General features: G+C 31.1%; 1 protein-coding gene across 6 annotated transcripts in view; it reads right to left on the bottom strand.

Moving 5' to 3' along the window:
* Positions 1-193: 193 nt before the first annotated feature.
* Positions 194-17,335, bottom strand: part of LOC134721361 (5-oxoprolinase-like) — a 113,853-nt gene continuing 96,711 nt past the window's right edge. For all 6 annotated transcript variants that reach the window (XM_063584313.1, XM_063584309.1, XM_063584312.1 and 3 more), the window contains one exon: positions 194-1,008. In XM_063584313.1, the coding sequence (XP_063440383.1) occupies positions 823-1,008 (186 nt within the window). In that variant the 3' untranslated portion in view covers positions 194-822. The remainder of the gene's footprint in view (positions 1,009-17,335) is intronic.

Below are 17,335 nucleotides of genomic sequence, written 5' to 3'. Positions count from 1 at the left end.
GTAGTTTGTAAGGGAAAGTCAACTATAATTTAAATCGGAAGTAGTTGTACAAGTATACCCGAAGTTAAGCGACAGTTTAATCTATATTAGAAGTATTATATATGAAGGAGGTTTTATTCGGGAGGATAATGATCACACAACTTGATATAAAACTATAAAAGGATAGCTATTAGATGAAAAAAAATCATGAACATCGAAAAAATCCCTTTATTAACAGATGCCATAAAAGACTTGACAAAATAATAGATATATGCGAGATCTGATGATAAATTATATTCTACAAACAAATCTTTAAGTCTCTGAATATATTTTATACATTAATTCTATTATCCACTACTTGAGTAATTAACTTAATAACCATCATGTGGTGTATCGAGCCTGGCGTCTAGTGGATCAAATAGCAAAATTATTTTTTATTTTTGTTCAATTGTTTCGACCTTATAGATAAAAATTACTTGTAATATGTTAAGTACCTCTTTAAAGCCCCCCCCCCCCTTAGTAAAAAGAGTCAAAAAGTAGAATATCAAAAATATCAAACTCCAAGGAAAATTGTAAACGGGAAGTCAAATGGCAAAATACAAAAGCTCAAACGAATCAACTGCTATATTTCTTACTTGGTACACAAACATTATCCTTATTTAGAAAATGGTGAATTATACCTGGTCTTATATCTAGCTTAACCTCTCGCTTGTGTTACTTATTCTTTTATTTGACGTCATATTATTTGAAATACACTTGACCAGCTCATCTTTTTGTTGTAAGCTAATTAAATGAATGAGATAGAGCATGTACGATGAACCGCATGGCAAATGTTGAGTTGATTCATGCAGATTCTTGTGCTCTTTTATAATCGAATACGCTTCCACGTCCAACATGAGAGGAGGGCAACTTAATTTTTTCAATTTCTGTATTCATTTTTCGTCGCTTGGCTCTGTCAGATGCTTCTGGTTCATCAGGATCAGCTGCCCCAAAACCTCCACCACCTGGGGTTTTCAGTAAGAACACATCCTAAAACAGAAAATATAGAAAGTAGAGTCGGGTAGTCATATTCTCTCAATGATGCACTAGCGTATTTGGATATATCGTATTTGGATTGAGTGGATTAGTTTTTAGTTTTTAGAAAAAAAGACATTGATGTATAGAGAATAATACATGGCAAAATCCGTATCATATGTCGTATCATCCCGAGACATCAATATCAGCCCGAGGGCCTTTAGGTCCGAGGGATGATATTGGTCGAGGGTAATACGGCATGTGATACGGATTTTGCCATGTATTATACGCTTTATCATATATTTCAACAGAAGAGTTTTATATTATATGAACTGTTTTCTGGTCCATAGCACTGGGTTACCTTCAGTTCTGCTTTTGTCTTGTTTCAAAGCTTTAAAATAACTGCTCAATTATTTATACGAAGCACCTAGGTTACCTTACAATCTGTTGTTTTGAATATATTTTGATTTATTATTGTATAATTTTGAGTGTTTTGTATTTTTTATAGGTGCATTTAGTGTGCCAAAAAAATTGTTGTAAAAACTTGATGTTCGTGACGTCACATACAATATGAAAACTTGATGTTCCTGACGTTACATACCAAACAATGACGTCATTAAAAAAATTGACCTATTTTTTAAAAAAAAAATCTTAAGCAAAAAAAACCCCAAAAAACTGACTTTAGTTTAAAAAAAAAAAAAAAAAAAAAAAAAAAAGCATGCGATACGGGTTTTACCATGCGATACGGGGTATGTGATACGGGTTTAGCCATGCGATACGGGGTATGCGATACAGGGTAGGTGATACAGACTGGAAAAAAGAACCTTTATTAGACATACAAAATAGCTGTATTTTGTACTAAATATATGATAAATAATTATATATTATGTATATAATTGTCAAAATATACAATACTATAAATTTCAACTCATTTATCCCTACAATCCATAGGCTCTGGGAGGGAAGGATTCGGTAACACTTGTTAAAAAGATTAATCTAAAAAACGAACCAAACAAACTAGGCTGAGCGTAAACAAAAGGCGCTCAGGAGCCTGTGTTGCTCACCTTGGTCTATGTGCATATTAAACAATCATTATGGACACAGATAAATTCATGACACAGATAAATTCATGATACATGTATAATTTTGAGTGTTTTGTATTTTTTATAGGTGCATTTAGTGTGCCAAAAAAATTGTTATTGAACCAATGAATATTTTGTTTACATTGTTTTTTCAACAAATACATTTTTTCCTGTTTTTTATTGAAAAAAAGCGTTTGTTTTGGAATAGGTAAAAAAACCTATTTTTTACCTATTCCAAAACAAAATTGTGTTTTGGTGATGTGTTTTTAGATCTTTCTTTACTGAACATTCTTGTTGCTACAATTATCTCTATCTATAATGAACTTGGCCCAGTAATTACAATGGAAAATACTTTCTAAAAATTTACATAAATTTATGAAAACTGTTAAAAATAGACTATTAAGGGCAATTTCTCCTTAAGGGGTCAATTGACAATTTTGGTCATGTTGACTTATTTGTAGATCTTATTTTGTTGAACATTATTGCTGTTTACAGTTTATCTCTATCTATAATAATATTAAAAAAAATAACTGAATTCTGCAAAATTTCCTTAAAATTACTAATTCGGGGGCAGCAACCCAACAACGAGTTGTCCGATTTGTCTGAAAATTTCAGGGCAGATCAGGGGATCTTGACCTGATAAATATTTTTATCTCCGTCTTATTTGCTCTAAATGCTTTGGTTTCAGAGATATAAGCCAAAATCTACATTTCACCCCTATGTTCTATTTTAGCCATGGTGGCCATCTTGGTTGGTTGGCCAGTTCACGCCACACATTTTTTAAAACTAGATACCCCAATGATGATTGTGGCCAAGTTTGGTTTAAATTGGCCCAGCAGTTTCAGAGGAGAAGATTTTTGTAAAAGAATTCAAAAACTTTTGAAAATGGTTAAAATTGACTTTAAAGGGCAACTACTCCTTCAGGGGTTAATTGACAATTTTGGTCATGTTGACTTATTTGTAGATTTTACTTTGCTGAACATTATTGCTGTTTACAGTTTATCTCTTTCTATAATAATATTCAAGATAATAACCAAAATCTGCAAAATAACCTTCAAATTACTAATTTCGGGGCAGCAACCCAATAAGAGGTTGTCCGATTTGTCTGAAAATTTCAGGGCAGAGAGATCTTGACCTAATAGACAATTTAACCCCTCTAAATGCTTTGGTTTCAGAGTTGTTAGCCAAAATCTACATTTTACCCCTATGTTCTATTTTTAGCCATGGTGGCCATCTTGGTTGGTTGGCCGGGTCACGCCACACATTTTTAAAACTAGATACCCCAATAATGATTGTGGCCATGTTTGGTTAAATTTGTCCCAGTAGTTTCAGAGGAGAAGATTCTTGTAAAAGTTTATGGACGACGGACGCCAAGTGACTGTGATGAGAAAAGCTCACTTGACTTTTCAGGTCAAATGAGATAAAAAAAATACCTGTTTGAGATTGCTCGATTAACATCTACCGAATAATGAATGCCAAGAGAGACTGTGCATCGAAAAAAAAAACCCAAACAAACAAAAAACAATGAAACTAAACCCTACCTCCACTCACTCAAACGGAGCATGACGTTTTCAGATATGAGAAAAAAAACTTAATTGCAGTTATGAATTCTCAAGTTGGAAATATTAATTATTAATTCATCTTTTATCAGTATTTTTGTTGTGTACTCCAATAGCGTCTACAATGCTAACAATTCTGAAAGTTATCCATTTTCTTGGCATACTGTAAAACATGGTATGGTACGATGGTATGGTATGTGGTATGGTATGGTGGTATGGTACGAATACCATCATACCATGGTATGGTTTGATGGTATGGTACAAATTACTATACCATGGTACGAATTACTATTCCATGGTACACATTTTTATACCATGGTATAACTTGATGGTATGAAGCATGGTTTAGATTTTCGAAGTAGGAAATTTTGAAAAGTCTATTCACCTATTCTTAAACAGGATTTTATATGTTTTATTATCTTTTTTTTTTACCTATTCCAAAACAAACGCTTTTTTTCAATAAAAAACAGGAAAAAATGTATTTGTTGAAAAAACAATGTAAACAAAATATTCATTGGTTCAATTTTTTCAAGACATTTAGAATCAAACCAATTAATTTAGAAAAAAAAATTGCCCACATACATTTAAAAGCGGAGTCAGTTCTTTTAGGTTAGGATATTGGTATACCTTAAGCAAGTTAAGAACTTCATAAAGTTGTAAGCAAAAAGTTAAATTGTTGAAATCTTGATTTATTCTTGTTCTATCCTTGTCACCTAGTAAAACTATCATGCTGAAGAAAAACAGCCAAAATGTGGTTGGTGATTAGTTGTAGTTAGTAAAAAAATAATCTGCCGTGACTTAAACTTTTGTTCAATTAAAGGACTTTTTTATTGCTTATTTTATTGCTGTACAAGTGTTGTTTTGTCCACTGTAATTAATTTTGTCATATTAACGTTTTGGTTATCTGTTAAAGTCATTAAGTCAAATGGCTATCCTGCTATACGATTAACATAGCATGTTCTCTAGGTCACGTAATAAATACTTATGATTTATATGTTTTATTTTTGTAAACAAAGAGTTGGAGATTATATAGTTCAGTTGGGGAATATTTGGAGATGTAGGTATTGACAAGAGCCCTCTGTTTAAATGTTAGAGAGAATTGAAGGCGAGAAAAGACCCATACAATATAAAACTTTAATAAAAAAAAAAGGATTTTGTTATTCTGGGCAGATTTTAGCATATCTTGGGAGAACTTGTTGATTCATAGAAGTTGTGTTTCATTACTATTGAACTGTATTTAGTTTTGATATTTTTGTCCGCTCAGACTGTTGCGTGTAGTATTGGACACTGTTGCTTATTTTGATGCGGAATGTAATGAAATCCATTTGTGATGTGTGAAAGTGATGTTCCGATGAATGTACATTTTGTAAACTGTATATATTATGTAAATATTCCTGAAATGAAGTTTTTGATAAATCATAGATTAGTCAATTTACTTGGATATTTTCTTGAACAACTTGACAATACAGTATTGGATTATTGGTCGTTAATTTTCCGTTATTTCAATGTAACCGGTCTGACGTGAAAGTTGTATGTTACTCGGCCGCCATGGCATTGCTAGAAAATCGTGTCACTTCTGGAAATGTCAAGAAGGTTTTGTTTGAAGACAAAACTTTTTAAACATAGGGGGTGGTCCATATAACAAACCAAAAAAATCTGGTAGTACTAATTGAAAACAATGGGGAAAAAAAATTAAATTTAAATCCTAATTTCCATAAACCATAGATGTAATTACATCTATGCATAAACTAATTGAGCAAGTCTGTATAAAAAATAGTCGATCATAGTCTAATATAGAGACAATATGTACTCGTAATATTTGATGGTACATCAGACGAAATTATAGTATTTTTTTCGTCAAGCAAATGTTTATAACCCTTTATTAAAGTCTCAACTAAGAAATCTCAAACAAAAACATGTTGTTCTTAGATGTTGATGTAATTAAAGGTCAAAGATGGCATTATTGACCTTAAAATACATTTTCAAGAAATCTATTCTTATTTTTATATCTGCACAGAAAAAGATGTCACTCACAGTATGCATTTCGTGGATTTATTGAAGGTGAAGCAATACAGCAAATTAGAAACACAAGTGAGCATAACAAATTAATAAAAATAATAACTAGAACTGTTGGTGGAGAATTGAAATATCAATATATCAATATATACATAAATCATTTGAATATTTGATTATATTAAAATAATGCATCTTGTAATAACACAATTTTCTTTGTGGTTGTTTATTCTGAATTTCAAGATATAATTGGATATGATTTCATTATTATTATTACATTAAGTTTACAAAATATTCAAATTTTGCAATTAATTAAAAAAACAGATGCTCCGCAGGGCGTAGCTTTATACGACCGCAGAGGTTGAACCCTGAACGGTTGGGGCAAGTATGGACACAACATTCAAGCTGGATTCCGCACTAAATTTGGATTGTGATTAAATAGTTGACACAGCATAGGTTTCTGACACAGAATGAATGTATTCAAATGAACTTTTTTTGTTTTCTCTTAGAGCAATTCACTATGCTGTTGAATATTAATCCTCTCAAAAAAATGTTTGAAGAAATTTTCTTTTTATTTATGAAATTTTAAATGAGAAAAATTGAACCCAATTTTTTAATCCAACCCCATTTCCCTTATTCCAAAACTAATTTCAATTAAAATATTCTAATGGAGTTTGCAACAATTACTACTCATTTAAATACATCATAAAATATTAAGATGTAAAAAAAACCTCACTGAATGGTAAAGATTATTTAAATTTATCAGTTGGTAGTAAAAAGTGAATATACATTGTATATTGTATATAACAAAGATTAAAGTTGATTCTGGACAAAGAAAGATAACTCCAATTAAAAAAAATTCTTGCAGATATTTCTTGCTTACTATACTGGACAAAGAAAGATAACTCTTTATTAATTTTTTTTTAGCTATTTCACAATATTGTGAAATTAGATATTTCTTGCCATTGCACAATACTGTGCAATTGAAAAGACTTGCTATTGCACAATACTTAATATAATAATTTTAGATCCGGATTTTGACCAAAAATCTAAGTACATGTTTAGATTCAGCATATCAAAGAGGCCCAACAATTTAATTTTTGTTAAAATCAAACTTAGTTTAATTTTGGACCCTTTGCACTTTAATTTAGACCAATTTTAAAACTGGACCAAAAATTAAGAATCTACATACACAGTTAGATTTGGCATATCAAAGAACCCCAATTATTCAATTTTTGATGAAATCAAACAATGTTTAATTTTGGACCTCGATTTGGGCCAACTTGAAAACTGGGCCAATAATAAAAAATCTAAGTACATTTTTAGATTCAGCATATCAAAGAACCCCAAGGTTTCAATTTTTGTTAAAATCAAACTAAGTTTAATTTTGGACCCTTTGGACCTTAATGTAGACCAATTTGAAAACGGGACCAAAAATTAAGAATCTACATACACAGTTAGATTCGGCATATTAAAGAACCCCAATTATTCAATTTTGATGAAATCAAACAAAGTTTAATTTTGGACCCTTTGGGCCCCTTTTTCCTTAACTGTTGGGACCAAAACTCCCAAAATCAATACCAACCTTCCTTTTATAGTCATAAACCTTGTGTTTAAATTTCATAGATTTCTATTTACTTATACTAACGCTATGGTGCGAAAACCAAGAAAAATGCTTATTTGGGTCCCTTTTTGGCCCCTAATTCCTAAACTGTTGGGACCGAAACTCCCAAAATCAATACCAACCTTCCTTTTGTGGTCATAAACATTGTGTTTAAATTTCATTGATTTCTATTTACTTTAATTAAAGTTATTGTGCGAAAACCAAGAATAATGCTTATTTGGGCCCTTTTTTGGCCCCTTATTCCTAAATTGTTGAAACCAAAACTCCCAAAATCAATCCCAACCTTTCTTTTGTGGTCATAAACCTTGTGTCAAAATTTCATAGATTTCTATTAACTTAAACTAAAGTTATAGTGCGAAAACCAAGAAAATGCTTATTTTGGCCCTTTTTGGCCCCTAATTCCTAAAATGTTGGGACCAAAACTCCCAAAATCAATACCAGCCTTCCTTTTATGGTCATAAACCTTGTATTAAATTTTCATAGATTTCTATTCACTTTTACTAAAGTTAGAGTGCGAAAACTAAAAGTATTCGGACGACGACGACGACGACGACGACGACGACGCCGCCAACGTGATAGCAATATACGACGAAAATTTTTTCAAAATTTGCGGTCGTATAAAAATGAAATAAATTTGTTTAATAAAATCTCACATAATAAAAAAAGACATATTCCTTGGTTGATATTGTGTATTCACTTCCTTCGTGCACATTTAAAAAAAAAATATAAACGAAGAAAACAAAATACACTCTACAACATGTGGTATCTATCAACTAACAAAGTATTATATTTAGTGACAGTTCTTGTCCACACAGGAGATGCATACACCTTTTATTCTCATTTTTAGTGGAATTTCTTGGCCATTGATGTAGACAGAATATATGCAACTGTTTAAAGTGTCATATTTCAAAACAATATAAAAGTTGACCATTGACAGAAGATTATGCATTAAAACTGTAACTACATTATCTAGATTATAATCATAAGATATGCAGTACTTCCCAAATTTTTAAAGAATAATTGACAACCATTTCAACCTGTCAGAACCGGACATTATATCTATCTATCTTATCTTAACTTAATAGTTATTTGATATGTTTAAATTAAGTTTTTTCCTTGTTTTCTGTTCACAGCATTATGTAAGTGATAGTCTAGCTCATGGTTTGTCTACATCTATTTATTTTGTAAAAATTTATTTTCATAAATAAAACAGATATATGTACATAATATCAACAAATAAAAAAAAACATACCATGGTTCATACCATCAAGTTATACCATGATTTTATAATTTGTACCATACCATCAAACCATACCATGGTACCATTCATGCATACCATGGTATGATGGTATTCGTACCATACCACCATACCATACCACACACCATACCATGTTTTACAGTATGTCCATTTTCTTCAGTCTGTATCTCATTAAATATGATAGCTACTTAGAAAAATGACAGAAATGAATATAAAAAACAAACATACTTAAATACTGAAAGAGTGCTGTCATTGTAAGAATGTGAGTATCAAGAAAATTCTGATGTCTACACTAAAACTATCAAAGAAAATGACACATCGTATCACATCTCCATTTCATATTGATGACAGATTGCGCAACACAAATCTTTGATGTGACCACCCGTAAAGATTAACTTTCTAGAAACTAACAGTATATTACATAAGGAGCAAATAGGCTTCAGGAAAAATAGCAGAACAAGTGATCACATTTTAACATTAAAAACTCTGATTGACAAGACCTTTAAAAAATCTAAACATCTCTACACTTGCTTTGTAGATCTAAGAAAAGCGTTTGACACAATCAATAGAGATGGGCTTTTTCATAAGTTACTAAAATATAATATAAAAGGTTGTTTTTTCAATATTTTAAAAGATATGTACAAAGATGTATCTTTCTCTGTAAAATTAAAAGAGGGACTAACACAAACGTTTCCCTCATGTGTAGGATTAAAACAGGGTTGTATATTAAGCCCTACATTATTTTCATTGTATGTAAATGAACTGGTTGAAATGTTTGACCACAAATGTGATCCGGCATGCCTTGATGATAAACAAGTGTCTTGTCTTCTTTATGCAGACGATTTAGTAGTAATATCAGAATCTGCATCTGGCCTACAAAATGCTTTAGATAAATTAAATATATTTTGTGAAAAATGGAATATATCTGTTAATCTTCATAAAACCAAAATAATAATATTCAATAAAGCAGGGAAAATTATTAGAAAGCACAAATTCTATTATAATGGAAACTTACTAGAGCTAACCGATGAATACAAGTATCTAGGTATAATTTTTAAACCATCTGGATCTTTTACCACAGCAATTGAACAGTTATGTAAAAAGGCTAGCAAAGCTATATTTTGTATTAGAAAACTATTATTTTCTGAAAAGATGAATTTATTACCACATTTAAAGCTTTTTGACTCTTGTGTTAAACCTATTCTGTTATATAGCAGTGAAGTTTGGGCTACTATTAGTTTAGTGAAACAAAATACTACCATCGAGTCAAACTATGCAAACTTCAGTCCAAATAAAATTCAAATCAAATTTGCTAAATTTTTATTAGGTGTAAATAAAGGTGCTGTTAATAATGCTGTACTTTCTGAATTAGGTTTATTCCCGCTTTCATTGTCAGCCCTTAAAAATACAATTAACTTCTGGCTTCATATCATTAACATGGACAGTGAGAGTATGGTAAAGAAAGCATACAATGAAAACTTAAACTTTCCTCATGGTTTTTGTAGTAAATTAAAAGTGTTATTAAGTAAACTTGGCTTTCAACATGTCTGGGAAAATCAAAATACTATGTCAAAGAAAAAAATACTTTTTTCATTTCAAAAGAAATTAGAAGAGGAATTCATAAAATACTGGAAACAAGCTCTTTTTTGTGACTCAAATAATGGTAATAGTCATGGTAATAAACTAAGAACATATCGCACAGTTAAAAATAATTTTGAATTAGAAAAATATTTTCTACTGGACCTTAACAAAAGTGTTATTTCTAAAATGGTAAAAATCAGAATTAGTAATAGTAAATTACTAATAGAAGTTGGTAGATATACTAGAACACCTTTAGAACAGAGAATTTGTCCAATTTGTAACGATGGAATTGAAGATGAGTTCCATTTCCTCATTCAATGTAAAGCACTAGAAATTAATAGAAATGTACTCTTTTGTAATTTAAGTGATATAGTTCCATCTTTTGCTAATATGTGTGAACAAGATAAGTTTAGTTTCATTTTGAAAAGTAATGATACAGACATAAGTACTGTAAGTGTAGCTGGAATAAGCGATATGTATGATTTGAACATTCATTTAAAGCAAACATAATGTTGTTAAGAACTTTTATAGTATTAAAGCTAATTGTTAATAGCTTGAATTAATAATTTTGTATGAATAACACCTCCACGCAATGTAAATATAAAATATGTATCTCTTATCATTGAGAAAATATGTTGTTTTTGTTTTTTTTGCTTTTGTCTGTTTGTTTGTCTATTTTTGTATTTGTATCTGTATTTTGTAAATGTCGGCTGGTATCATTTCTGTATAGGAATTTACACCAATAAAATTATTTGATTTGATTTGATTTAAACGAAAGGCTGGTGCAAAATAACATATTCGTGTTACTTGAAGACAGGATTTTTAGTAACAAATGCAGTTGTTTATGGGCTGTAGTGGGATTCTTTCGATTTCACTGGCTTTCAAGTTTATAATATTCGGGTGAGATAGTTCGTTTAGGAAAAAATAAATATTATGCATTTTTTCCGGTTTTAATTTTATCATTTTTACATCGCGATGACTGGAATTCAATATGGATGCCAATGATCTTTTTTTTTCCTTTTCATATATATTTCTCATGACAATACATTAATTTATGAAATGATTTTATTACAAGCGAGAAGAAATGTTATTTTGCACTGGATAGTATCCGCGTATTTTATACGAAATACGTTCGGTTATTAGTCGAAAGCACAATGGACGTGTTCAGAAATTTCTGCGGCAACATAACACCGGTATGACCTCTCAAACATCTATAGAAAAGGTTCGAATGAGAAATATAGGATGTTTAAGTGACTGTTACTCTGTATTTATAAATACCGTATACCAACTACAACTGAGCTGGTCACCAAATTGATCAGAGTCATCCAAAAAGATTTTAAACCAACTAAAATGTATGGGTTGTTCCAACTTCATATTACTATCAGAGACATATAATACAATAATATCAAAAATGTGTACCCATAGCAAGCTTGAAAGGTCTATACTTGACAAAATGAAATTTAAAATAGATTTAGCCAGAGACATAAAATACAATATATGTCTCTGATTTAGCATAAAAAAAAACCGGCAGAATGTTGTTTGACATACATGTAGGAAGTAAAGTTTACAAGTAAGACAAATAGTCTATTCAACTCTATCTTTTTTTTTAATTTAGAATGCCAAAGAGGAAAAGATGTAGAAATTAACAAATGGAGTTAAAATGAGAGTAATCCTCGACCATGAACAGCTGTTGGTACCATGCAGTATGGAGGAGACATCTGTTCCAGTTTCAATCCACACTGAAGATGGAAAGAGAATGAAAAAATATGAACGCTTAAATTTGATTGTCATGCTGTTTCTTTTTCTAGCACCAGTGAAAGGCACATAGCAACTGATTGCACAATAAATTGAGATATTTGCAGTGAATGAGACACAATAAAGATGAAGAATCTTGCCATCTCCCTTTCGCTGTATGCAATTTATTACAAGTTACCATCGCTGATACATGTATATATCCTTAGCTGTACAGATACCGAAATTTGCATAGTTGAACTGTACCAGATCAGTTGCAGGGAAATGATCATAAAACTCTCAGTTATCATTGACAGTAACATTATGAATAAATGCTTGATAATAAAAATATTATTTCTTGGAATTGTTTTTGTTCTCTCACATTTTGGTTTAGTTATTGAAAAAGGATGGAATAATGTGTAGTGATATTCTAGATATATTGTATACATAAATACATGTACATGTTCTGATTCTCAGTCTGACTGGTCCTTTTCATTTCAGAATACTGGGATGTATGTAGGTGTTTTTTTTACAGATGTAATTTAGTTTATTCAAACGCCACACCACATTAATTGGTTTATAGGTTTTATTAATATGATTACTGTGGGGAAAAACAACAAACAAGAACATAAAATTGTACGGCTTGTGATTATGGTTAAATCTATAATCATGCCTTTATTATGTATGTGCTTTCCCAAAGTAAGGAGCCTGTAATTCACTGGTGTGTTGCTGTATATATCATATTTGGATTTTTTTTCTTATTATTTTGTTCATAAATAAGACAGTGAGTTTTCTTGTTTGATGTGTTAAACCTTCTTCTTAAATAGACCTTGTATAGTTGACAGTGCAATATAAATTTTACGCATTGCTTAGAGCCTTTTGGTCACCTTAAAATGTTAATGTTTGTATCATTTGGTTTCTTGTGGAGAGTTAGACATTATATTGCACATGAATGTAGGACAGAAAGTCACAGGACAAAAAGTCACAGACAAAAAGTCACGGACAAAAAGTCACAGGACAAAAAGTCACAATTCAGTTTTTAGAGTATTTTTCTTTAAACAAGAAAAAATAGTTTTAAAAACAAAGTTTTTGTTTTCTTCTTGAACTCTTATATATAAAGCAACTTTGTAATTAAAATTTATTCAATAAATATCAATGATGAACAAATAATTGTTCTGAAAACAAAATGTCAAAGTGACTTTGTACTTAAATGGCTTCATGGTGCCAAGAAATGTCCCCTTTGCATGATTAAAATTTGATAACTTTTCATTTAACAAAGCTTATGAACAATGTCCTACACTGAAAAATAAATAGATGTAATAAAAAGAAAATATTTCAAGATCTTTCTCTTATATATTCAAACAATTGTCAAAAAAATAATTGTGACTTTTTGTCCTGTGACTTTTCGTCCTATCAAATTTGTAACTTTATGTCCTGTGACTTTTTGTCCTGTGACTTTCTGTCCGTTTACCATTGCACATAACTATACAGAAAAAAATGAATGTCAAACACTCGCACATCAATATGTAAAAAAGATATATGAAATATTTGCCACTGGACGTTAAGCAACCATCAATTAAATCAACCTGATCAACAACAAAAAAAAAAACGAAATATTTGCCACTGGACGTTAAGCAAGCATTAATTAATTCAGCCTGATCAACAACAAAGGAAGACACATTTTCGTGCAGTTTGTATAAAGTAAAAAAAAAAGGGTTTTAACTAACAATCAAGTCAAAATGTTGTTAAACTATTCACACATGTCCATGTCTGTTTCAAAATTAAAAGGAGATTTTAACTAGTCTAAAAGTAAAAAAAAGAAGGGAAACATGTACATTACGCTTTCAATATGGTTAATCCCTTCATATTCGAGGTCAAAAGTGAGACTTATATTGCAAATTTCCATAAAATGATCATTAAATGCAAGTCCTAACTAAATACACAATCCGTGAAAAGGAGAAACCATAAATTTACCGACAATCATAAAAACAACTGAATGCAAGCTCATAATATTTCGAAAAACACAATTAGAAAACAATTTACAGACAATCATACAAAATCAATTCAATACAAGCCAAATTAATAATGAACCCAGAAAGTAAATCATTTTTTAATGATCTATACAAATTATAAATATAAGACAAAGTCGATATTTATCAAACAAATTAAGTTTTTTTTCTACACATTATTTAATTTTATAATTTGAAAATAATATTTTCGGAAGGAGTGTGTACACCTGTGGTGTAACTACTTCGTGTGTACCAGGTGTCAAATAAAACTCATTTTAACAGGTTGTGATTTACCTGACCATCGGATAATTCAAGCCGAATATACATGTCACACTGTGACATTATGTCTCCGAGACACTCAGACAGGTGTATATTTAATAGAAACCCACTATGAAACAATCAAATAAAATTAAATCTGACACAAGACATACAATTTATTACGGGCCGAGTGAAATCACGGGATTTCGCCGAGTTGCCAATCTCTTGTATTATATGTCTCTGTTACTATATATAAATGATCAACAGGACTTGGGCAATTCAATGAATGGTTATGTTGTAAAAATTAAAATGTATTTAGAGGACAAACAGAAATATTGATGTTTAACATTACAAAACTATGGTAAGCTCCTACGAAATAAAGTAGGGTTATCTTTATATTTTGTAGAAAAATATAGGATATAAGCAACGAAGTTTGGTTCAAGGTATAATTTTTCTGAGTTAACATATGAAGCAGTTTAAAATAGTCATACTTTTGATCTGAGTTAACTATTTGAAACATCATTCCAGTCAGCTAAGAGGTATTTAAAAAATAATAATTCTGTTTTGTCTTTATGTTTGTGTATGTGTTGCTTTGTTTGAAAGCAATATATTGTACCTTGTTTTGTGGAGAGGGCTTACATAGGCTATGCCTGTTGCCCAATCCAATTCAATTTATTTGAATAAAATATTGTTTAAACTAAACTAATTAAACTAAGGTATAGGATGTCTAGATAACCCTTTAAAAAAGGTGTCTCGGGTAGACAAGAATTTACTGAAATATCAAACAAAATCACAGAAGATATTTAAATAATACTAAGTACACGGGTGTCATTCGGTTTATCGAGAGAAATGGGCGTGAAAGAATATCTAACGGCGGTCAAGTATTGAGAGACGATCGTGAAAGTTCTGGTAACGGATCGTGAAAGACATTTAATCGAGAAGACATATGAAAGATCAGTAAATATTCTAATTTAATTAATTACACAGACACATTTACGACAAAATAAAACTGTCTGTCAAAATGGTTCAACATTATGATCAGTATGTCAGAATATCCAGTTTCAAAAGTACACAGTTATTACAAAACGACAAAAGGCAGATTGCTTCTCGACATTTCAATGACCTAAAAAATGTAAACAAACACGATTTTTTTCACAAATTCAACTAGATAAACTACTTTTATCAAAATAAGGGCATTGTATTTGAATTAATTAAACGGTTCTCATAGTTATTTGTATAAATATAACCTGAAACTTGGTAAATAAAGAACTATTCACACAAAATTGATTTTTTTGGATCGTGAAAGATCACGTACCGCATTTTTGAAGATCGTGAAAAGGATCGTGAAAGATCTGATGCTACGAAGACGTTCAAATTATTCTTCCTTTAAATGATAATTGATATTTGTTATTGGTATTGAGACAGGCTAGATAGGTCAATATCCTTCATAGGTTTAAGCATTTCAAAGTATTAATATTTTCCGAAAATGAAAAGAAAAATAAATTACAACTACGGCAATAAGAAAAGACAGTGGGTGACAAAACGCAGAAAAAAACAATCCAGTGAAGGTGAGCCAATGGAAGAGGTTGAAGATGCAAATATTGTTACAGAAGCAACACACGAATATTGTGAAGATGATGTGGAAATGAATGAGATAGTAAAGTTATTACCAATTGTTATCAAAGAAATAGCAAGGTTTGAACTCCTGCAGTATCTTTTAATGTTCTTCAATCTGATAGCAAATAAGAAATTCGACTTTTCAAATATTTGCTTTTTATTGCTTTGTGACATTTTAAGATTTTGGAGTACACCCACAACAATATTAATGCGGTATCCGTTTGAAGAAACCAAGCAGTTCTGGTATATTGGTAAAATTCTATTTCATGGACGTTTTCAAAGATTTATGACTGGATATAAGAACACTGGTCAATCATGTCATACAAGCAAAGTATTTTATGATCCCGACAACGCTCTCATCAATTTTGCCGTTCCCAGCCATATTCATATTGAGACTTTTAACACAGATCTGAATCTACCCGATATTAAAGGACCCGGTAAATTTGATTTCATGGTTAAGAAAGTTGTTTCAACGAATCCATCCAATTCTTTTGCACTAACATTTGATGGTAAGAAATTTGCACAAGGTTTGACAACTGATTCTGGTGACGTCTATTTACTTGGATACGAAGAAATACCACTGAAAATTGAACAGGACCAATTTCAAACCATGTATAAACAGATAATGGATTTATACGATCGTCTGAAACATTTCAAAGGTTCAGTTCTGAGCCAACTAGACAAGAATGAATTTGTTACAAGCCTAAAAGAGGGACGAAAGATACCAAAGGGACAGTCAAACTCGTAAATCTAAAACAAACTGACAACGCCATGGCTAAAAACGAAAAAGACAAACAGAAAAACAATAGTACACATGACACAACATAGAAAACTAAAGAATAAACAACACGAACCCCATCAAAAACTAGGGGTGATCTCAGGTGCTCCGGAAGGGTAAGCAGATCCTGCTCCACATGCGGCACCCGTCGTGTTGCTTATGTAATTACAAATCCGGTAAATAGTCTAATTCGGTAGGTCAAATTCATGAAAGGGAAGGGGATTGTAGTTACGACGTAAGGAACATATCCGATATCATTTGTGAAACGGTTATTCCATAACGGTCAACCAACTCGTGATGGCGTCCGTAAAATTTAAGAAGGGATGATTTCAACTTCACCATTTGGAAATCTTGGTTTAATAGCTTCCTTGTGAGCATATGTATCTTTCAATCTCAGTCTTGCGACTAAAGACATGCGCCAACTAATTAGCAAACAAACTTACGCACTCGATAAATTTATACTGAAAGATGAAAAGGAAATTGGCAAATTTCTCCTACGTTATTGATGTGATTCAAACAAATATATACAGGGCAAAGGCTGTAATTTCAGATGCTTTAGGATAACTGTCTGTTGTTATGATTGTAAAGTAGATATTTTCGACTTGTGCAAGATTTCGACTAAAATTGAACTCAATATCATGCATTATTCGGCAATGTTTGTTTTATGTTGTTTGGCCCATTGAATATATACATGTATGTAATAGCGAAAAGGTGTTTCGTGTATGGTGTACATGTCTGTCTGCATTTTTCTTATATGACCATGATGACTTCAATTGTGTTTGATTTATTAAATGATAGAAAGATGTCTATGTCTGGCTGTCGGTCAGGGTTC

Source organism: Mytilus trossulus, chromosome 6 (assembly GCF_036588685.1).
Source record: "Mytilus trossulus isolate FHL-02 chromosome 6, PNRI_Mtr1.1.1.hap1, whole genome shotgun sequence".
Lineage (NCBI taxonomy): Eukaryota > Metazoa > Mollusca > Bivalvia > Mytilida > Mytilidae > Mytilus > Mytilus trossulus.
The sequence above is the reverse complement of the archived record's forward strand: the minus strand, read 5'-3'. Positions and strand labels throughout refer to the sequence as shown.